Source organism: Platalea leucorodia (genome assembly GCF_965183815.1).
Source record: "Platalea leucorodia genome assembly, chromosome: 3".
Taxonomy (NCBI): domain Eukaryota; kingdom Metazoa; phylum Chordata; class Aves; order Pelecaniformes; family Threskiornithidae; genus Platalea; species Platalea leucorodia.
In genome coordinates, this window is record NC_138825.1 from 52,951,839 (window position 1) to 52,975,142 (window position 23,304).

A 23,304-nucleotide genomic window follows, 5' to 3' on the forward strand; every position below is an offset into this window, starting at 1 on the left:
GCCCTCCCGCTCCGCTCGGGCGGCGCCCCGAGGGGCCGGCGAGGCGGGCGCGGGGAGGGGTCGCCCCTTCCCGCCGCCCCGGGAGGAAGTGACATGGCGGCGGCGGGGAGGGGAGGCGAGGGGCGCCCTTTGCCTCCCGGAGCCGCCCGGCGGGTGGAGCCTGGCGGCCCCGCCCGAGCCGGCCGCCTCCCGGCGCGTGCAAACTAGTGGCAGTTGGTGCGGCTCGGCTGCCGCCCCGCCGTCCGCCCTCCGCGCGGCACACGCATGCCAAGGCCCGGCGGCGCCAGGTACGTGCTCTTCCCCTGGCGGCCAGCGAGCTCCTCAGGTGCGGGGCCGCCCTTCTCCGGCCGCCGTGGTGCCCCACTGGGAAAAAAACAACCCAAAACCAGACCCCTCCCGGCCCCCTCCCCGCAGCAGCCGCTCCCCCGGCGAGGCGAGGGGCCGGCGGCCGCCGGCGGGGTGTGCGAGCGAGGCGGGGCGGGAGGCGTGCTGCGGACACAAGTTCCCTGATTTATTCGCCGCCGCGCCGGGTCTGGCCGCCGCCCGGCCCCGTCGGGCCGTTTCTCCCGCGGCCGCCGAGAATTTTCCTGCCGCCCGCGGGCCCCCTTTGTGTGGCGAGCGCGGCCCGCGCCGGGGTTTCCGTGGAAACGGCAGAGCTGCGGCGGCCTTGTCCCCCGGCCCCCACCCGCCCCCCCCCGCTCCGGGGCGCTGCCGGCCGGGCCGGGCGGGCGGTGGGTGGCGGCGGCGGCGGCCCCTTCCACTTTGCTTTCGGTCTTCCCCTGTCTGAGCGGCGGGGCTGGCGCTGGCAGCGGGAGGGGGCGGGTAGGGCGGTTGCCGTGGAAACGGGCGGGTGCGATCGCCTGTTCGCTGCCTCCTCCCCGCGGGCGCTTCTCCTTAGCGAGAGGGCGCAGCGTGCCCCGGTGGCGGGGGGCGCGGGGGAGCGCGCCCTCGCAGGTGGCGGGAGGGCGCAGCGTGCCCCGGTGGCGGGGGGCGCGGGGGAGCGCGCCCTCGCAGGTGGCGGGGGCTGTGTTTTCCGCGGTACCTACAAGCCCGGGAGCTGAGGCAGCGTGAGCGGCGGTTAGGCGGAGGAGAGGGGGCGTCTGCCTCCCTGGTGACGCCTTCACGTGTTGTGGGAGCTCTGCCTTTCATCTGCCCCGTCTCCTCATAAAGATATTTAAGCCGAATTAAATAATGGCCACAAACTGACTTAAGGTGTGTCGACTGATATCACGCGGTGCAGGGAGAACTCCGAGGGAGGTATCGTTTAACTAAGAAGTAATCGTTTGTAGCATTTCTTTCAACAAGTGAGCGCTCACTTATATGGCTGAAAAGACAACCAAGAAAAGTCTGAACAATGTCACACGGAGACTTCAGGTCTTTATCTTTGTTACGTTTCTAAAATTTGTAAGTGTTTCAAGACTATGTGCAAACATCTAAGAATGATGTACCTTATGCAGGTGCTTGTGTGGGAGAGAGCAACCTTGCTGCTACATGAAAACTGAAAATACTTTACAAGAGGTGGAAGGATGCAAGAAACTCTAAAAAAAAAAAAAAAAAAAGTCCCCCAAGCATTTCTTTAAAAACAGTGATGCGTCCAGCCCAGGAAGTTGTACCAGGCCGTTGTAGCCTCAGCTTGTACTGATAATTGCACTAAGAGTGAGTTGCAAAAGAATTAAAAGCTGGTGGAGTAGAGAAACTATTGCGGAACAACTTAAGCTGAAATTAGCAGCCTTCTTTCTTCTCTAACTTCTTATGTGAATGATACAGAGGTCTGTTTACAATATGCCAGGACTACCTCTGTATAAATACAAATAAATAAAATGGATCAGTAGAATAGTTGATGTGCTCAAAATGTTTGCTGTCATTTACAAACCAGCAGCTTTCTCTAGCTGTTTGTACCTGTTCTAATGTTGTGTTTTTCCAAATACTATGGATTAAAATACATTTTGATTCATTTTAGGAATTTGTGTAAATATTATGCATAGCTTTGCTCTTTCCTATTAAAGTTTTGCATAACAATGCCTGAATAAGCTGTATCTAAAAATGAAACTTTAACTGTGTTTTATGGAAGACAGAGGGCCAGGATTCATGCAGAAGAATATATCAGAAAGCCTGCAATGAACAGAGAAAGTATTGTAAGCTGCTGATGGATAAAGGTTGCTCTTAAGCAAAGTTTGGTTGTGTTGTTGGCAAGCACTTAAATAACAGATTTTAGTAAGGGCTTCACAGGAAGCTCTTAAGTATTGTATTTTAGGAGTGGAGAAACTGTACAGAGAGGTCAGCGCCTGCCCAGAGTCACAGGGCAGAGAACACTGTGCCTGGAGCACGGTGACTGACTGTGTTTCTTGAAACCAAGTAGGTGTCAGTTTGGTGGGGACGTTGTTTTTTCAGTAAGTTTTGCTCTGCCCAGCCAAAATCCAGAGGCAGTGAAACAGCGCTCATCTCTCTGGAGTGAGGTGTGCTTTCCTGGAGTGATGGTTGTACATCGTTTATAGTTTGATATACTTACTGTACCATAACGGAGAAGAGCTGCTCTGTAGGAGAAGGGTACTCTTGCAGGTGATGGATGAGGATCCTATGACTGTGCTCTGCACTGCTGAAAAGAGGTGTTTTATTGTTTTCTGTTGTATACCCTGATTTTTATTGCTGGAAGGTGATGACTGCGAATAATGCCCCTTGAAATCTCTGCAACGAAGGAAGACACTGTCACAGCTGTGCTGAGGTTAGCAAGGTGTTATTCTTGTGTCGCAAACATGCGCTCGTGGCCCTTAGAACTTGTATTAATAATTTGGTCTTAAATTTTAAAAAGTTGAATGTCCACTGTGTGGTGTAGAAGAATACTTCCCTAACTAATTGCATCACTGCTACTGCTGTTGGTATGTCCTGATAAGGGAGCAGATGAACAAGAGGGTAATAACGCACTGTAGCGTACCGTGCCTGTGCTTTAGTCAGTGAAAGCTTTTGCAACTGTGGGCCTCCCTCACCAGAGAAAACCTTATTTGAGTCAAGGCAACCGTCTCCTCAGGTGTGTTTGACTTAGCTGTACTGAATGCAGTGGGGTTTTTTTGTAAGGAAACTAGAAATGTGACTGAGAGCAGTACCCTGTATCCTTTGTTGCATCTCAGCACTGGTACGTGGCAGCTGAGTATGTGTTTTTTCCCCAAGTGCTTTGTCTGTGAGGTGGCTTTCCCCAGTGATTCAGTTTCAGGTGTTTGGGAAAGTTGGCCTGCCAACCCGTTTAGTGGTCTTAAGCTCATTCACATCTGACTGTGTGATGAGTACCCTGATCACCTCTGACTAATGCTCGTGTGCTTCTCAGAAACTGCTGACTCACTTCATTTTCATGCTTTTTCCCCTGTCCACCTCCAGTGCTTTGGACTAGAGATGTGGTAGGGTCAAGGTAAGGTCAGGGAGAGAAGAAATGGAAATGAATGAGAGTAACTGTGTGTTGTGGCAAGGATGAAGATGCTGTAAAGACCCCTCTTTGATAATGTGAGAAAAAGATGATGGCTGTAATGGATCTCCTGAAAAGGTCCATAAACCATGTGTTAGGAACTGGGCAGAGCAGTCTAATAACTGTAGTGAGCCCACAGTTGGGAGATGCTGGGTTATGGTCCTGCTAGTGGTCTGCTCTTCACTTTGAACTTAAAGCCTTTTTACTTATATGCTGCTGTTTTCACCTTCAGCCCTTCTGTCTGTCGTCTTACATTCTGCCACAAAGAGCTTAACACTGAAGTCATTTTCTGCTGCTTGCAGAAGGGCTGACCTTGCTTGAGGTTTCTGCTGTAGCATAAATAACAGGAATAGGGAAAGACAATTAACCAATTCTAGGCTGGAAAGAAGTCAGAGGTAAAGGTCACTGAGAGAAGGTTTACTTGCCAGAAGGTTAGGAGCTGCAGGAAGAGACAAGCACAGTGATTTCACGTGCATGTGTGACTGTTTATTAACGTCTGAAAAATTTCTGACATGCACCAAATTTGCTTTTAGTCTGATCAACAAAGTTAAATTTCAATCACATTTTTCCAGCAGGATCCAGGTGAAGGAAAAGGTTTGCATGTTCAGATTCAGTTGGCAGATTATGCAGGTTTTTTCACCAATCAGAAAAAGGGGAAGACCTGACTTAACCTGCTGCTAAAGACAGGGAAAGAACATATTTGGGGGAAATCTATGTGTCGAAATGGCACATGATTTTTAATCCATTTCAAGTGACAACTACAGTGTGAAAGTTAAACTGTGTCCTGCTTCTCCCCCTCTCCACGTTATCCCTGTCTTCATGCATCATAGATTGCATCTTCTTACCATGTTTTTCAGCACTTTGGAAAATACCATTACTGCAGGTGCTGCTTTGCACTTCTGGAAGGTCTGGAAGCATTCTGTCTGCAGCAGCCTACACCTGCACTTGAATCATTTATGGGGTTTTCCCCTTTCAAGTCACAGGTGGTTTGTCAAGGGTTAACAAGGCTTTAGTTTATTTTATGGTTCTGAGGATGTGTTTAGACAGTGCTGAAACTTGCACAGACATTTACATTTAATTTTTTTTCCCCTTGATCTGGTATTAGTGAAAATTACCAAAAACCAATGCAGTAACATCAATGTGGCCAAATGCGCAGACGGTAGGCAGGAGTGATACCACCCTCTTCCCACAAACAGCAAATGTAAACCAAGTATCTACAGGATCAAAGTTAATTGAAAGAAACTGTCTGTTCCTGTTGCCCAATAGTGGTAGAGGTGCAATAGGGTTCTAAGTAAGCAGAACGATAACTAGGGAAGTGCTATTCCCAAGTTCATTGAGCCTTCAGTGTGTCACTGTCTGGTTTTTACATGCACATGCCTGTACCTCTGAGAGTGTGCATAAATACTGCATTTCACCCAAGATGGAGACAAAGAAAAGCTTCATTCTGAATTTAAGCCTTATAAAACTGTCTCAAATTTATTTGAAGTTAGCAGGACAAATGCTCAAAGCCAGGCTTTTAAAAAGATTTAGGCACCTGAAGTTGTGCAGAGATGTTGTAGAAAATCCAGGTAGGTGTTGATATAACTGATGCTTCATTTAGTGCAAAATTTATAAAAATGTTACCGGATTCTTACCAGCATGTTTAGGAACTGTAACATTTGCATGCTTGCCATCTAGTACGGTAAATGCTGTTGGATCAAGCACTGTCTCTGAATGATTTTGTTGGAAGTTTAAGGTGGTTTTGACTAGCCCTGGCTTTAGGTGCTGAGAATACAAGTTCATTGATTAGTTATATCACATTTGGCTGTTTTTGAGGGATAATGTTTTCCAAACAACAAGGGCTATTGAAGCTTGTTGAGAGATTTCTTTTGGCTTCAGCAGGATTTGAATCGGGTCCAAAATGAAACCTCCCTTTATTATTGGACTTGATAAATCGGGTGCCTGTGATAAAGGCTTTTATTCTCTGAAGTTCTCAAATTAAATCGGGCTGTTAGGGGACTGATGATCAGGGAGAATGAGGAGGCTGAAAGTATTCTGAGTTCATGGTGTAGCAAAACAGTTCTGAACACTTGTGTCTTAGTGGCAGAGGTGGGTGAAAACTGATGTGGAATAGAACCGCTGAAACGTGGGTAAAGCAGTCACTGTGTTCATTTGGGTTTTTACCTGGCATCTGGATGTCTGATTGTTTTGTGTGTGGGTGCAGCTGAGCCTTTCACTGAAGCCGGCATCTTATTTTTTGGAACTATGCCAGCCACATCTCAGCTGTAAGACACATGGTTTTTCTAAGTATTGGGTGTTACCTCATTAAGGCAGGAGTTGGTTTTCTTTGAATAAATCTGGAAGCTTCCCTGCCACGTTCATTCTTCAGTTAAATTATTTTCTACAGGAAGAAGCATTAGAAAATACTTAATGAATAAATATTAATATCCTGTGTATCCCTGTCTTGGTGTGGCTACATCTTATGCATGCATTGTCATTTCCAATTTTGGGATGTGATTTTCATAAAGGAGAAATTCAGCTACTTCATACTCTTCAGTGTCATGATAGAATACAGCCAAATTAAGTCAATACTTGGAGGTTAAAAAAAAAAAAAACCTTGCAAATCTTTCTGTTTAACATTTCCTTAGTATTCAAAGAGCATACTAATTAATGTTATTTCATATTAATTAAAAATATGCAAATGGCTTAGCTGAAGGAGGCAGTGTACTGACATAGAAGATGAAAAAAACTTAACAGCTCACTTGGAGTTGTAATCAGATGGATGGCACTTTTCATTTCCAGGACTGTTAACAACATCTTGTGATTTATTCTGGAAGCTGTTGATCCCCTCACAGATGAGGTCAGCGCTGTTCCCTCATATCCCTGTGATTTGGAAGCATGGAGGATGTGGCCTGTCCCATGTACCCGCTGTATCTGTGACAGTGTTGTCAGCAGGGCTCAGATCCACCAAGTGGGAGAACGTGGTTTTCTCCAGCAGGCCGTACAGCTGCCCAGAAAGAGACACTATGTTAAAAGTATTTTTACTGTTTTTTGGGGGACAGTAGAAACCACAGTCTGGTGGTGGAAGTCCCACTTGTAAACCAGTGGTACTGCCACCATGATGTTTTTCTTAGCTCAGTGATTTATGCCCTATCTCTGCCACTTCCGAGATTTTTTTTTTTAAGATTTTTGCTGCCACAAATCCTATATTGTTCATTAGTTGCATTTTCTGCCTTTCTTGAATAAACAAAACAACAAAGCCACACAAGTTGGGAATTAGACTTCTAGGAAAAGGCTTAATGAGGCTGCCCAAAACTACTAAAATGTAAATCACAATTCCAGAAAATATATAGAGGTCATTTTATGGAAGCGTACTGAGGAAAGAAAATTATCTTTTTACCAATGCTGCTGATTTTTATCTTCTGATTGTTTCCTTGAAGCATCTAGCAATGTCTTTAATTCCTTCTTGGGTAGGAACAATGAAAGAGATGTACATTTGTGTGCATGTGCACACAATACTGTCAGCTTGGTACTTAAGTTGTAACTTCTAGTTTATAATATGGAGCCATCTAAGTTGCTGAGTAATTGGCTTTCATTTCTTGAGGAATGGAAAAAGGAAGGGAAAGCAGAGTTCATTAGATCAGCACATACATCCTGGTTTGAACCATCTCCTGCATTTATACCTGTTGCATCATCTGCTGCCACTGAAGATCCTTGTGGGATGTGTCCGTTCCCTCTCTGCTCTCTATATGTGGCCTGTCAGAAGCTGTTGCAAGGGAATCTTGAGCATTGGCAAGAAGGCAAATAAAGGAGGATGAAAAGTACAGTTTTATGTTGAAAGCTGGAGTCCGAGGAATTGGCAGGTCATGGTTCTGGAGTTGGCTCTGCCATGGATTTGCCATGTGACTGTCGCAAGCTCTCTAACAGCGTTGTTCAGAGTTCCTGCTGTGTAAAACAGGCAGCAAGACAGATCTTGCCAGGCTTACTTCATTAGCGTCTTCTAAATGGCTGGAGCTTTTCATACAAAAGGGGATGGATAAATCCAGGAAAGAACTGATGAAAATCCACACTGTTTTCTAATCCTATCCATAAAGGGTTTGATTTTGCGGATAGAAGTGGACTTGCTCATGCTAGTAAGTCTGCTGAGAGGATGTGAAACTTCTCTGCCTGGATACAACTGCTTGTGTGTGTTTGATGTGGAAAGCTGTCTGTTGCAGAACTGGAGTTACGAGGTGATACTTTTGTCGTCCAACTTTGTAACTAATTCATTGTGCGTGAGAATAGGAGGATTAAATATTTAAAGCTTTAAACTAAACATGTGATCCATGTTTTCTTGTTGCCTCATGCCAAAAGCTGGTTTGGTCGTGGGGGAGGTATTTTGTCTGTTGAGAGTATAGGCAGTTCCTGTACCTTGCACTGACTCTTTGCATTGCTGTGAATGTAATTTACAGTTCTTTAAAACATGAGAGTGATCAATGTTTGGCAAGCATAAACCATGAGTCTTCATAGGAGGGGCCTCCTTTCCAAGGCCTGTCTCTTATCAAGAGAATGTTTGGGCTCCCAGCACAATTTAAAAAAAAAAAAAAAAAAAGGCAAACCTGGTTTTATACCAGGTCCTGAATGATCCCTTGTCTGCCTTCTTTCCTCCCCCCATTTCTTCAGGCTCTTCTAAAAGAAATGTTTTTGTAATAACCACTGGAGAAATCAGTAGCTACTGCTGTGTTGGATCTGTTCCTGAAATGCCCAGTGCAGAGGTGCTCAACCATAATGCTGTGTGCCCTTGATGGTGGATAAATACCACGAAGCAGGTGGCAGTATCCTGCTGTACTGCCCCTGCTGCCTCTGTATCTTTTAATGTGTTAATCTCCCATCCACAGGAGTGGTGGTGTGGACCTCGCCGTTGAGAGATTTCTCACAGGCTGTGCATTGAGGACCAATGGCTTAACTAGACAGACTCTGATCTCTGTACCTCAAGTGTACAGTTGCCTCAAATGGTCCATGACTGTTCTGTACATAAATTCGTAAACACAAAAGCATCCTTACTTATGTACATACATACATATATTTATATTTGAGAAGGTTTAGTTTGTTGCAGACATTCAGATCCTGTTATTTGATAAGCCACCTGGCACTTTTGCAGCAAGCCAGGTCATCCACTGAAGTGAATTTGTAGAAACACATTTGGGGGGGTTTGTTTCTTATAGAGGAGGATGCCAGATGATAGTAATATGTTGGCCTGGTTACCTTTGGCTAAGCACCTAATGTTGCCTATGAGAGCAAATACTAAATTGGCTATGAGCATGATATAGGTGCTTGTCCTAGACTGTTTGTTGTTGTTCACCCCAGTTATTTTTGAGGAACTATCCAGGTTGCTTATATTTGTGTGACAGCATAGCCCACATCCTGCTTAGATTTTCAGTATACTTTCTCGTAAAATTTTGTTTGCTGTTTAGTCCTGCTCCCTTACTCAGTCCCTAAATTTGGCTTGTGTTTGTTTTGTTGCCCTTGTTGGCAGTGCAAGTAACTTGTTAGATTAACGGACCCAGATAAAGTAAAAGAGGAAACAGAGGGACTCTGTGGTCCCCAAAACGGAACTCTGGGGCTGAACTCTGGTAGACTCCTCCAGGTCTTAAATATCTTAATGCAGCTCTTTCTTCTATTTTCCCAAGTAAATTGCAGATAATTGTGCTTTGGAGAAATATATATATATATATGAATGTATTAAAATACAGAAACTTGGGTGGGAAACAGCTGAAGAGCAACACTTGGCATGCTGGAAAGAAGCAACTTGCCTTCCACTGCTATTTTTGTGAACTTGATGTTCTGTACTCGAGAGAACTTCTCCCCTGACATATTTTTTTGAGGATCTCTGCAGGAGCTTGGAACAGAAGTGCTTAACTTCAAGGGGTTTACCTTCTTCAAATAAATGCCTCCTTCAGCATCAAGCCCTGCAGTCCCTACACACTGCCCCTCCAGGAGTTCTGTATTGCCTTGTGTTTAAGCCCAGCTCCTTACAGCTTCCTTGTTCAGCTCCCTCCTCCCGGAATATTTCATGCTCCTGGAAGAAGGAGCAAGACTGAACTGCTTCTCGCCAGAATCTGGACAGCATCTCCCCATTTTTCCCTCGCCTTCCCAGACTATACGTGCCTCTCCCAGGCTGCTGTCGTCCCCCTTGCCTCACTGTGTAAGCACTTTCTACGTGGTAAGGGGACAAACATTGGGGCTGTCGGGGCTAACAGCAGCTATGCTGTGCGTTTTACCAGCAGAGAGTATGTGTACACAGATAGAGAACTTGCATCCTGGCAGGCATGCAGTTTGTGTAGCTGTCTTGCTCTACGTTAGATCACAGCAGGAAGAAAAAGGGGAATAAAAGGGAAAGGGGAAAGCGTTATTATACGGTAACCCTTTCAAAAACTCCTAGGTTACTTTCATATCTTCAGTTTGTATTCTGCTATGCTAATTATCTCTGTGCTCAATAGAAAATAAATAAAAATTCAGTTCTATGGCAAGTCTATAAATTGGAAATCCTAAGACTTGCTGGTAGATGGTATTCATTTTTCAGCCTTTGAAACAGCCAAACTGACTGATCCCTCCTTTGTAGCAGTGTGTGTTGCAAAATACGCTGTTCAGGAATGCATGGCTCCTCAGGAAAACCTAAAAACATTAAGTTCCCTTAACTTTGGGGGACGGACTTAAGATATGCTCAGATTATTGCCTAATTTGGGACTTTTCTGAGGAGGTGTGGTGGGTTGACCTTGGCTGGCTGCCAGGTGCACATCAAACTGCTCCCCTTCCTCAGCAGGACAGGGGAAGAAAATGAGGTGAAAAAGCTCATGAGTTGAGATAAGGACAGGGAGATCACTCAACAGTTACCATCGTGGGTGAAGCAGACTCCACTTAGGGAAGATTTTATTGCCAATTGATAACAGAGTAGGGCAGTGAAAAACAGACAAAACTAAAACTACCTTCCCCCCAAGGCCTTCCTTCTTCCCAGGCTCAACTTGACTCCTGACTTTTCTACCTTCCCCCCTGCCACACCCCGAGTGGCGCAGGGGAATGGGAATAGGGGTTGCAGGCAGTCCCTAACAGTTCTTTTTTGCCGCTCCTTCTTGTACTGTTCCTCTGCTCCTGCTGGGGTCCCTCCCACAGGGTATGGTCCTTCCGGAACAGACTGCTCCAGCCTGAGTCCCCCATGGGCACCAGCAAACCTGCTCCTGAGTGAGCTCCCCTCCATGGGCTGCAGTGGGACAACCTACTTTCACCATGGTCTTCACTATGGGCTGCAGGAGAATATCTGCTCCGGTCCCTGGAGCACATCTTCCCCCTCCTTCTTCACTGACCTTGGTGAAGGGCTGTTTCCTCATGTTTTTCTTATGCCTCGTGCACATCTGCTGTGCAGCATTTTTTTTACCCTTTCTTAAATGTGTTATCACAGAGGTGCCACCAGCATCGCTGATGGGTTCAGGTTTGGCTTGCAAGGGAGTCCATTCTGGAACTGGTTCTGTCTGACATTGGGGGCAGCTCCTGGTATCTTCTCACAGAAGCCATCCCTGCAGCTCCCCCCACTGCCAAAACCTCGCCACATAAACCCAACACAGGAGGTAATGCTTTAGTAGTTGCCTTTGGGGGAGGGGGGGAAGTGATTCAAACCCTGATTAAGCATGAGGCAAATAGATGGATAATTCTTCCTCCCGACTTGGGGGTTTTTTTTGTATGGCATGTACAGATATATTCTCCTTGAAGGTGAATGCATACATGGACACAACCTCACTTTTGCTAACTTTTGATGCTCACTGACAGAAAGAGAAGAGCATAAGGACTTGCCTTGCATATATATTTCATATACAGAAGCATTGTTAAAATGGATTCGGATATGAAATACAGTGCTGCTATCTGTGCTGTTCTGATGGCAACTGAAATTCACTTAGAGGCATTACTGAAACTGCTGTAATCTGACCTGAGCATATTTTCATAGTCCTCTGTAACTCATCTATCCAAAAATCTGGTTTAGATGAGAAAATGCAAGAATGGGCATCATCATCATATGCTTGGTTGTTCTTAACTTGCAGCAAAGCATTTAAGGACTTTATCAAAGAGTAGACATAAGTGAAAACCTTTGCATAGGCTTGAAACATGCTGGTCTGAAAAGAACCGGGTATAGTGCTGCCTTGGATCTATTTGTAAATATGGACAATATTAACTTAGTCCAGATGCTGTCAGGTAGGTACCATGTTGCTTTCCACACTCCAAGGACCCTATTTACTACATAAACTTTGGACAAGATGGGTGAGAGTTCTTTGATTCATTCTTGTGCTTTCTGTAAAAGTGAAAACAGTTGTATTCTTTACGAGATCACTAGCTGTAGTCTCAAAACTCTTACAGACTTTGAAGTACCTCTGCCAGAAGAGAGGTGCTCACCTTGCATATCACTGGTGTAACGTTGCCTTTTCTTCTATGTCCTTGTGGTCAGTTATTCGAAGCGAAAGGAAATGCTGAGAGTAGTTGAAGTAGAAAACACAGTGGATCTTGCTGAAGAATGAAACTTGGGGGGGGAAAGAGGTAGAATGAATAGTCATGGAGTTTGCTTTTAAACGTGATCCTGTGATCTTAGTCACATGAATAGATGCTTGTTGACTTGCTCCCTAGACAGACATTAGAGGTTTGAGTCTTTTGTTTTCTATCCAAAGGAAAACTGTTATTAAAGAATGCCGCTATCTGTTTTTGATGCTCTGCTGGCCATTTTCTCCTAATTTGTTTTAAGGGGTGTTTGATAGAAGAGAGCTTCTTGGCAGCTCTCCAATCTTAATAGCTTCTGAGAAAATGCATTGATTGGCCTTTTTGTTTTCAAAAGATTGCTGTAATTTTCAGTCATTATCTATAAGGAAATCAGTGTAATTTATTAAACCAGCATCATGGATTAAGAATTAAAGACCTGATTCTTCATCACTTAAACTGGTGTTACGTTGATGTTACCCATGAGGAACTTAAGTAAGACAAAGAGCAAGTGGAAGAAGTTCCTATGAACTCTTAAAAAGCCAGCTTCTAGACCTCTTTCATGAACTCAGAATTGATTATTGAAAATAAATTTCTACTTTTTTGTTGCTTCTACCAAGAATAAATTGCATTTCTTGGAGTTTGGGTAAGGAAAACAGTCCAAAAAGTATCATATTAAAAAAATCATAGAAGAATGAGCTTATGCCTGAGAAACAAAACACTTAGCTGGCACTCTATACAATGTTTGGGTTCCAAATTTTGTAGGGAAAACAGCTTGCATTTAATCAGAAGAGAAAATTAATCTCTCTGGTCTCCCTACTTTTCAGAAAAGCAAAAGTTAAGCAGTGGCTCTAATTTCTTGTTCCTTTTACAAGCAAGATAGGTTAGATGCATTTCAGTGGTACTGCTTAAGTAGATTTAGTTTTCCTTTAAAACATGTCTTAGGAGCTTTACAGAATTGAAGTTTGATGGCTGAGGTATGAAAGTAAGCAATAAATTACTTTAAGACATTCCATTGTGGCTTAATAAAATTGTGAGACAGTAATTATGTTTTATCAGGGTCATCTCATCTTTGTTCATTTTAATTCTGTGCAGTTTTGTTTTAAAGACCCGGTGTGAAGTAAATTATTCACATAAACATAACATTTTAATGCAGTTTGACTACTATTACAATGAAAAAAAAAAAAACAAACAACAAATTGGTGGACTAATATTCTGGTGAATTCTTCCTTGTCACAGTCTGTTGATCAACTGCTTACTACAGTAGATTTCTGTTGATTGTATCAAACAGTGAATTTTCAGGTCTCCACTGTAAGTAGACAGTGCTTTAATTTTATTTTATGTGTGGATTTTTTTTTTGATCGAGTCCCTTACTGATCTCTGGGAATTACATTAGATTAGAGTGATTCTGTGGGATAGAATTAAACAGGCCAGCTAGCACAAAAAACTTTTGATCAGTTTTAGCCAAGGACGGTAGGATAAACCCAGTCATCAGGGTTTCGGGCACTGCAGTGTCTTTTAAACCATCCACTTGTAACTGATTGCTTCCATTCTGACTGTTTTAAAGAAGTGATCTAATCCTGCTACTTAGTGAAGTACAGTAGTCTGAATCAGGGAAGTGAAATCTTGTATCTTTCACTGTAAACTTATTCAAAACTTGGGTTTGTGGTTGGTTGGTTTGTTTGTTTGTTTATTTATTTTAAAGTCTTTGGCTCTGTCTTCAGAGTGTGCGATGGAGGGGCTGCAGCATGAATCGTTACAATGGTTCCTACTAGACAACATTTCTTGTTCTAGTTAGCCTTCAACAAAAACAAAGCCTTTGGTCAAAGCCCATGCTAATAAATTGTCTGCCACCCTCAGAAACGCATCTTTAATAGAATGGCTGGTTAAAGCTGGAAAAGCTTTTTGCAAGTATCATGACAGTAGTTACCACAATGAACAGAGGCCTGTTCTGCCATTCTGAGCTACAGATGGTGTCTGCTTTGGTACTGAATAGTACAACAAGATAAAGGGAACAAAGTCTGTGATACACAAAGGGCACATTTTGTCTGCTAATAATAGGCTTGGGACTGCTATCAATTCTTTATATAAATTATACAGCAATACAGATTTTCTTTCTTAATTTTTTTCTTCATCTTCCTTGCGGTTGAAAACCTGGCTAAATAACTTCCTATCGCTTTGCAGCGATTCTTATGTGTGCTCTTTGCTGTGGTAAGCATAGTCAGCAAGGGCAGTAAAACAAATGTTTCAGGACACTGATCTACACTCAGTGCTTCACATAATGGGGTCTCATATAAGCTAAAAGGATAGGCATAAAGATTTTTTTATCAGTTAATTCCCTGGGATGCTGACAGCTGCCGTTTTGTTATTGCCTGTGACTGGCACGTTCAGAAATACTGTCTCAGGGCTTCTTCCCTGGGCAAACTCTCGTACGCCTCCGAGAGAGAGACAGTCTAGCAATGGAACAGGATGGCAGCACCTCATGCTTGACTGCATTCAGAGTATTGGGGTGTTGTTTACTGAGAGATCATGTCTTCATACTTTTTTCTCCTAACAAATGAGACTAGCTGTGGTGGTGGTGATGGTGGGGGGAGGTCAATACAGCATTTGGTAGGCCAGAATACTTGGCAGAGGACACTTCATCTGAATGCCCAGCTGCTAAGGTTGGACTGGTCCTTTCCAAAATTATAGAAACATTTCTTAAGTAACCTAAGAGTTGATTTTTTCTTTTTTCTGGAAACACTTCTGGGTCATGGGTTAGTACTGTTATTGATGTATCCTTCCTGGGCTTATGGAGTATAATTGACAGAATTACAGTGTCAAGGAATAATTGAACAAATTGTGTGTATTGTGCATAGCCAAGCTTTTATTCTCTTGCCAAAATCAACTGATAGTTGAATGTGACAAGGGAATAAGCCAATAAAGCTAGAATTAAGGGGCTGCTGCTGCCTTTTTGTGGGGGAACATGGCTGGCATAGCCTGTAAAGGAGGGCACAACTTCTAACATAAAGCTCTAAAGCTTGACTTTACTTTGGAGCTGCTCTTAAAGATAGTAGATGCCACAGTGTATGTCTTACAAAGTTCAGACAATTCAAATCAAAATATAAGTGGACTATTTTGCTCATGTTTTATCAATAAAGACCTGATAGAGAAGTATTGTAGTCCATGGAGTGGAGTCATATGCTCATGGGTTTTGCAGAATTGGGACTGAAATGTGAAAATCTATTTCCAAAGCCAAATGTCAATTGATTCAGAAATATGGTATTCTCTTTCCATGCTTACTTTTGCAAATATTGTCATCAGGCTTTTTTCTACCATAGAATTAACTTTCATTTTAGTGTATTTAAGTGTAAAACGGGAAGTCTGTATTAACAGTCTGTTTATAGAAATAAATGCACTCTGTAACCGCTGATACTGTTTGGTTTTGCAGGTTGTCTTCTGAATTTTGGGTCTGAAGGTACCCTCTTGCTTTCTCAGCAAATCATGGACATCGTTGGCTTTCTGAAGTCCCAATTCATTTGCCACCTTCTGATCTGCTACATATTTATAGTGTCAGGACTGATCATTAACTTCATTCAACTCTTTACACTTATACTTTGGCCAATCAACAAGCAACTGTTCAGGAGGATCAACTGCAGGCTGGCTTACTGCATTTCAAGCCGTAAGATGTCATTTTGTTTTTTAAAGTATTTTCATATTTTGTCTTGAGGGAATTGGTAGATAAGTTCTGAAACAGATTTCAAAGTAATCTATACAAAGGTTATTACTGCTTCCTACAGCACTTGCACTTGTGTGAAGAGGTGTATGCTTTGTTGAAATGTCCTGTTCTGCTGAAATGTTTTGCTCTTTTATATTGGGATACTTGCTTGACTCAGGATGTTGAAGAAAGAGTGCCTCTCGTTTGGCTACCCGTCATGTTCCATTAAGCCAAATGAGAAATATTGAACAAATAATAGCTGAACTTGCTGAGATGCATTATCTGTAGCCTTACAGTGTTAACAAGTCACTTCCAATAATGCTTTCAGTCTTTTTATCGTGCGTGATTTTGTTTATGATCTTGGTTTAAGTGTTTCATGTGTGAATACTGTTCAGGACTGGGAAATAACAGTAAAAAAAGGAAAAATCTTTGATTCCATGTTGTTCTTTCTTAAGCCAGTTGTAAACTGTTGTTTCTTTGAATAAGCATTTCAGATCTTAAGCTGCATCTGTATGTATTCAGTATACGCATATAGTTATAATGTAGAACACAGCAGGTAGCCTGTAAGCATTGAAAGAAGTGGGGGTTGCAATTATTTTTATTTTCTGGGGGAGATGGGAGCATCAGCTCATGATATTACTTGTGGAAAGACTAAACCTTTGTAACTGCTGGGAGACGTGACAATTCACTGATAGTTGACTAAACAGGTAATTCCAGTGGAATGAATGAGACCTATATTTATTAATTTCTTCTTTGTTAGTAGGAGAGTGGTAGAATCTCCACCCATCAACAGTGGATTATCAGAATGTGTAGTTTTCTTGATATTATCAGTCTGCTTATATATTTGTTTTTAAAGAGCTATGACTGCACTTTCAGCACTGACCTATTGCAGTGCGACTTCTGACTTCCACATAATTGCTCTCAACTTACAGCAGAGACCATTCTCCACAGAAGCTGCTAAAAAATACAGTAGTGTGCCTGTGTTCAGTAGCTGGGAGTGTGCTGTTAAATGTGTTCACCTTCCAGAGAGATTTTCCTGGGCCTTTGTGAAATTCAAAAGTACTTTCTAAAAATGAATCTGTTGCAGAATGCATGCCTTTTGAGGCTCCCTAAAGATTATTCAAGTGCAACGTCACTGTTAATGCCGAGTGAGTTATGGATGGTTTCATACTGGGGAAAACAGCCCTACAACACAGCGTTTAAGAATTGTGTTGCAGAAATGCAGCGACATGGTTTCCTTCAGGTCACCTGTTCTGCTACTAGGAACCTGAAAAGGGAAAGCATTGTTAGTGTTCATAATAAACTGCTTGAGAGAGAAATCTGCCACATGCCTCAAATTGGAGGCCACTAAGGATTTTTTATCTCATCAGTGACTCTGATGTGTGCCTCTTCAAATCATTCTTTTAAATGTACTTTTGACTTAAATTTCGAAGCTGCATCAGCATGTATAGGTCCAAATAAATTGTGGGTGCTGTTTTATTATTTCTGTAATAAAGAGACGATGTTCCTGCTGAAAAATTTCATTTTTGCTGTCCGTGTGTATGTCCCTGAAGTAGTAAGTTTGCAAGTACTATTCATTTGTATGTATAAACAGTGGCATGAATATGGACAGGTTTTTACCTGTTGCTTGGTAGCATAGTATATGTTTGAAGCCATGGAATGTAGGAGATGCTGTACAGCTGTATACAGGTATATATAGGTATATTATTATTTTTCATGCCTTCTGTCCCATTCTTTCTTTTGACTGCTTAGTGCAGAGGCATCAGCTACTCTAGAGTCTCCAGACTGAATCCTTTAGCTGCCCTCAATCTAGTCTCATGTATACTGGGGGCTGGTCCCTGTGTAAAGGTGAGTAGTACTGCGTGCTTGTCCTTGGTTGGGCAGATGGCTTTGTACTCAGGGTTGCTGATCTAGTCTTCAGTGTTGATGCCACTGGAAAAGGTTGTGTTGTGAGATTTTTGCCCAATATGCTCAGAACAAACTATCTCTAAGTTAAAGACAGTTATTTTAGCTTTACAACAGAGTAAGCTAGCATTTGATATGAGTGACCCTTATCTGAGTGATATTTGAAAAGAAGAAAATGATAGTTAATTAAAAAAAGTATTTGGAAGAACTGAAGAATGCAGTAGACCAGTTAATCAAAGCAGATGTGTGTTTGTAGTAGTGTATGTGTAAGAAAAAGCCTTTTGGGGGCCATTGGTGTGCTGACTAATAAATAACTTAAGTTGGGTCTGTATGGGTCCAATGAAAGTCATGGAAACAGCCTACAGTTTGAGACGATGAAGCTTAGCCTTGGAGAATGCAAAGAGGCATGTGCTTTGCAATGGTGACAAGCATCATGTTGGTTTGAGTGGCTGGTACAGCCTGAGTCACCAAGTCAACCAAAGGGCAAAATAGAGTGGGCATGGTTTAACTTAAGAATGGAATGAAAACAGCAGCTGCCTTTAGGTCTTGCAAGTTCAGTCAGTTTCCATCAAAGGTAGAGACGAATGATTCCATAAAATCAGGGGAGAGCGTTTCATGTTTAACACTATGCTCTTTGGGTAAGTTTTTTTTATATTTCAGGTAATGGTGGAGTTTTCTTCTACCCCTTTTCTTCCTATCTCTAATATAAGAACATAATATTCTCACTTCTCCATGTGCAATGTCTACTGTCATACTGCATATGGGAAGCTAAGCTGCTATTGTGATTAATGACTTGTCCTCACTTCAGTAGTCCAGATTGAGTTGGGGGTGCTTATCTGTTCACATGAACCAAGCCAGACTAGCTCAAGTAAAAGTATTCATAGAATCATGTAGGCTGGAAAAGACCCTCATGATCATCGAGTCCAACCGTAAACCTAACACTGCCAAGTCCATCACTAAACCATGTCCATAATGCTGTGTCTGCATGTCCTTTAAACACCTCCAGGGATGGGGACTCAACCACTTCCCTGGGCAGCCTGTTCCAGTTCTTGATAACCCTTTTGGTGAAGAAACTTTTCTTAATATCTAGCCTAACCCTCTGCTGGTGCAACTTGCAGCCATTTCCTCTTGTCCTGTCACTTGTTACTAGGGAAAAGAGACCAACCTCCACCTTGCTACAACCTCCTTTCGGGTAGTTGTAGAGAGCAATAATAAGGTCTCCCCTCAGCCTGCTTTTCTCCAGGCTAGACAACCCCAGTTCCCTCAGCTGCTTCTCATAAGACTTGTGCTTCATACCATAAAATGGCTGTATGGAGCAACTGTGGTTTGGTAGTTGAGGACATGTAGTTGTGTGAGCTGCTGCTTCCCTACTGTGAGTACGGCAACAGCACTACAGCTTCTCACTGTGACTGTTGACAACCCAGCAGGCTAAAGCCATAGACTTCAAACTTCTCTTCATTAAGGCAAGTTAGAGAAGAGGTAGAAACCTGGTTTCCAGTTTGAATTTACACTGGGAAGGATTAACTAGAGCAACAACTTACTTTTAGTGGAACAGAGCAGGTGTAATGGCAAACACCGAGTTACCTTCAGTAATTGGTGTTGAGAAGTTGTTGTCTTTCTTCAAACCAATTGTGAATCCTGGGTTAGTTGGGGCGAGTTTAGCTTCTCTACTGACCTGCTTCATTATGTATTAGCATTGGGGAAAACTTTCTAATGACAATGTGGCAAATGCAAAAATATTGGTTCTGATAAACTGCCAATTTTTTTGCTGTGGCTTTTTATGAAATTTTAATTGGCTAAGTGTTCTTTAATTGCAGATTGGAAGCCTTGTTCAGCTCCTGTCTTCTGCTCCCCAAAGGGTGTTAGCCATTCACCAGGTTGTAGTTGGGTTGCTTTTCCATCTCCAAGATACTTTTCATGTTTTGCTATGAATAAACTCTTCCTGTTTGATCCCATTATCCCATTTGACAAATATCTACAAGGTAATAGTTCTAGTCCTCCTTCCTCTGTATGTCTCCACCTTTACTGAAGAGTGTTAGTTGCAGAGACTGGATGTTCAACATTAAAAGAACATACTTTCATCTGTGTTGGTCTTGAAATGAGCTAAGACTAGTAAGGGTTACACACCCTCTGTTGTGTTTTAAGTTTAAGGAAACAAAACAAACAAAAAAACCCCCAAAACAAAACAAAAACCCAAAGCCTTTGAGCTTCTAACTTTCAGAAAATATTTTCTGGCTCCAAGTATATATTCACTGACTGGTTTGACTGCCTGTTAATCCCCCTTTTGTAAAATGACAACCCTGATACTGAACTCCACAGAGTGAACCTCTAATAAGGAAACTAGACACTGCAAACCTCAACAAGGTGGTAACAACAAAAATTTTAAAAATAAGTGTGCATGGAAGATGGCATTAAACAAAGGCTGGGCAAGCAATCATTCTTATTTTTTATTTTTAAATAATTTAGGGACATCTTATCCTCAGTCTCTTTTTCCAAAAGACTGAGAGCCAAGATGTATGCCAAGGAAGGAAGCACTTAGTGTGGAATACATCACAGTTCTCATGGATGCTGTTTGTGCCCGAATTGGAAGAGGTGGGAATACATCTTCCTCCTCCCCCTTATCTGAGGACAGCAAACCACCACAAAGGGTACACACAGCTTTTCTGCACTAGCTTGTAAAGTTGGCCAAACACATAAAGGGGACAGGTTGTCTTGGGTATTAGTGCCATGGGTGCACATGGCTGTGTAGCTTGCTGGGGCAGCAGGAAAGTGGTTTGTACTTCCCTAACCAGTTTGTGCTTGGTAGGCTGGGGCAGTGCTACCCTGGGGTGAGCAGAGCATCCTGGGCTCCTGTGGGCTGTTTGGGCCATAACTCTACCATGTGCCAAGACTATGAGAATGGACATACACATTGAGGACAAATGGCTTCTTTAGTGGTGCTGGGTGTATTTACTCAGGAAGGTATTTGCCTGTGAGTGGAGCAGTGGCAACTTGTCCTCTTGCTGCCGCTGTGTTGGGGGAAAATCAGGTTCTCCTTGTGCTGAGATCCACCTTGTGCTCCCAGAGTGAGTGGCAAACTGGCCTCCCACTGATTCTCTGCACCAGGTGAACTTTGCATAAACAAAAGATCCACCAACAATGGCACAGTTGTGCGGACAGGTGCATAAGGGCTTTAAAAGCAATTGACTTAGCTTCTAATCTGCCTTCATAAATAAGTTACAGTAGTACTAATACCTATTCTTGTGCTATGAAAGGGGTGTTATTACACCTCTGGGTAAAGATACACTATGTAGGCTGCAGTTTGTAAATCCCTCTGAGGGGAAGGCCCTTCTTTGCATGGAAAGAGGCACCCTGATGCCTGCTCGTTAACTGCAGCAAAAACAAGATGAAAACTGACTCTTCTTATGACTGAGCTTTCTAGAAAACAAAACCAGAGGAAATTGAGAACTGCATCAAGTTCATCATCTTGGCTGGCTGTTATGAGACCGTAAAGCTAATTCCTTCCACATACAACTATAGGCTTTGCAGTGTGAGAACTGGGCATCCAAATAAGGCTCTGTGGTACTATCGGGACCACGTTAATCCTCAAGATTATTTTGTTTCCCTGCATGCAACCCACTGCCCACTTTGAATTCAGAGGAGGCCTTGGCCATTTTGGTTGTTGTTTGTACCAAGGTGGTGCTGGGGCAGAGAGGAGAATTCTCTCCTCTGGTGCAGTTGAGTAGGTGGGAAGGGGTGGGAAGCAAGAGGGCCCTGGAGAGGCAGGGCTTTCTTCTTCCTCCACTTCCCTCTGCTGCCATCTTACACTGCGGAGGAAGCAGTCTGCTGCTGTTAAAAGTATGCCACAGTGTTCTTAATATAATCCTGTAGTGTTTTATTTATAAAGCAAACTGAGTTATGCTTGTCAACGTAGTTGTAGCAGAGAGCTTTCATAGGGTGCTTAGGACTGCTTACTTAGCCTGTTTGCAATGTTGTTTTGAGCAATGTGTACAAAATGGCTTTTTCTCAAGTGCTGCTTGTCCATATAAGCCTTTGTTATCTTGGTTCCATACACCACAACCATATGAAACCACTGGTAAAGGCTATGCAAAGTTTGCAACAAATACTGAGGGAAAATTAGAGGCCAGATTTGATAGTCACACAAAGAGAAAATGCTGATTTGAACCTTTGGAGAGTTAGACCATCACGTTGGCCTTCTTGCTTTCTCTCAAGCCATGCCATGGGGAAGACTGTAGAAATAGAGTGTACTAAGGAAATACCTATGTTAGTTTTAATCTAGATAAACTCTGCTAATGAGGGCAGGATAGTTATGAGAGATTATGGAGATCTGAGTAGACAGGTACCCAAGTACCTACCTGGGTGGTGAGGTGTTTGTTGCATTGAGCTCCATGCTGCCGTGGCAATTTTATTCTCAGCACTCAGGCTACCTTGGGTATCTCTGGACAATCCATTGCCATACCTCTTTTCTGTAATGTAGTCTTAGGTTTCTTCCCATCTTCCCTGCAAATCTGAAGTACGGGTCTACATGTCAGGCTGGGCGGGGTGTCCTGCTTGTAAGTTCCAGTCATCGGTGTTGATCACTGAGCTGTGTACAGTAAGGTAGATTATTAGCTTTCTCCAAAATCTGCATCTGTTAGAATGATGAATATTATTGAATCTGTGGATTCTTTTGCTCTCAGAAATTAAATTCATAGGGTTATATTGTGTATGACAGATTTTATTAAGTATAAAATATGCTTGGAGCAGAGAAGAGTGTACATACGTGTCATCATACGGTAATGTTTAATTTTTCTAACTTGCTTTGTCTTCCCTTCCTTATAAGTAACGTAGTAACACACTTAGCACTGCATCATAAAAAAAGGTCTGGTGAAAAATGAGCAAAGTGACAGGAGTGATCTCACCTTTTGTTGCTAGCAAGGACAATAGAATGTGAGAAAGTAGTATCTGATTTACTGAAGCCATCAAAGTAGGGGCAGCAAGAAGTATTCCTGTGATTTAAAACTAATATATGACAAGTTATGAGCTCTGTAGCAGTATATTGTTAGCTTCTACAGGTAGATTGCCTTTTAGTGTTTAAAAAAAAATTCCATTAATGTGGGGCAAAACTATGCTTCAATTTTAAACAGACTGTGTACCTAAATTTTATGACTTCAAGGTTTTGTTTTTGTTTGCCCAAAACGTACTCCTAGTTAGCAGTCTTGCAAAGAGCTTTCTGGATTGTACCTGTCCTGAAAATGTGTCTGTTGGTAAACAAAATGTATCAGTATTTGTTCACAAAATAATGCTGAGAGATCAGTAGATGAAACGTTTCAGGCTGTGAAGTACACTGCAGCCTTTATTGGTGTGTTTTCCAGCTCTTGCTTGCTTCATTCTGGGGTTTGAGTCTCCTTCTAGGGGTGGGGGGGCAGAAAGTAGGCTTAGGGATGTATGCCATAATACTGAAATACGAACCTCTTGACTCTTCAAGTGATGAGCTGTATAATGCTATTCATAAAATCAGTCAGGATCCATTTTAGGGGTAGTGGGGAGATCACACCATTTTTGTTTGTGGATGTGATTTTGAAATGTTTTCTTTTGGCTGCTGAGTATTCTCTTGTCATATGATGGCATGTGCCCCAGTATCCTACTGTTGAGTTGTCTAAATTATTGTCCCGCCAGCTTGCGTGTGCGTGACCACATATGAGCATACACAGTTGCCTTCTGGTAGGTCACGTTTGCTCTTATGGTTGATTTCCCTTTTGAAGCCTTCCAAAGGGTCCAGGTAGACCTCTATCAC

The 23,304-nt window shown here is 42.7% G+C and overlaps 1 protein-coding gene across 1 annotated transcript in view; it reads left to right on the top strand.

Moving 5' to 3' along the window:
* The first annotated feature begins 209 nt into the window (after positions 1-209).
* Positions 210-23,304, top strand: part of AGPAT4 (1-acylglycerol-3-phosphate O-acyltransferase 4) — an 87,565-nt gene continuing 64,470 nt past the window's right edge. Inside the window, exons 1-2 of the mRNA XM_082306314.1 lie at positions 210-287; positions 15,357-15,587. Of these exons, the coding sequence (XP_082162440.1) occupies positions 15,410-15,587 (178 nt within the window). The 5' untranslated portion in view covers positions 210-287; positions 15,357-15,409. The remainder of the gene's footprint in view (positions 288-15,356; positions 15,588-23,304) is intronic.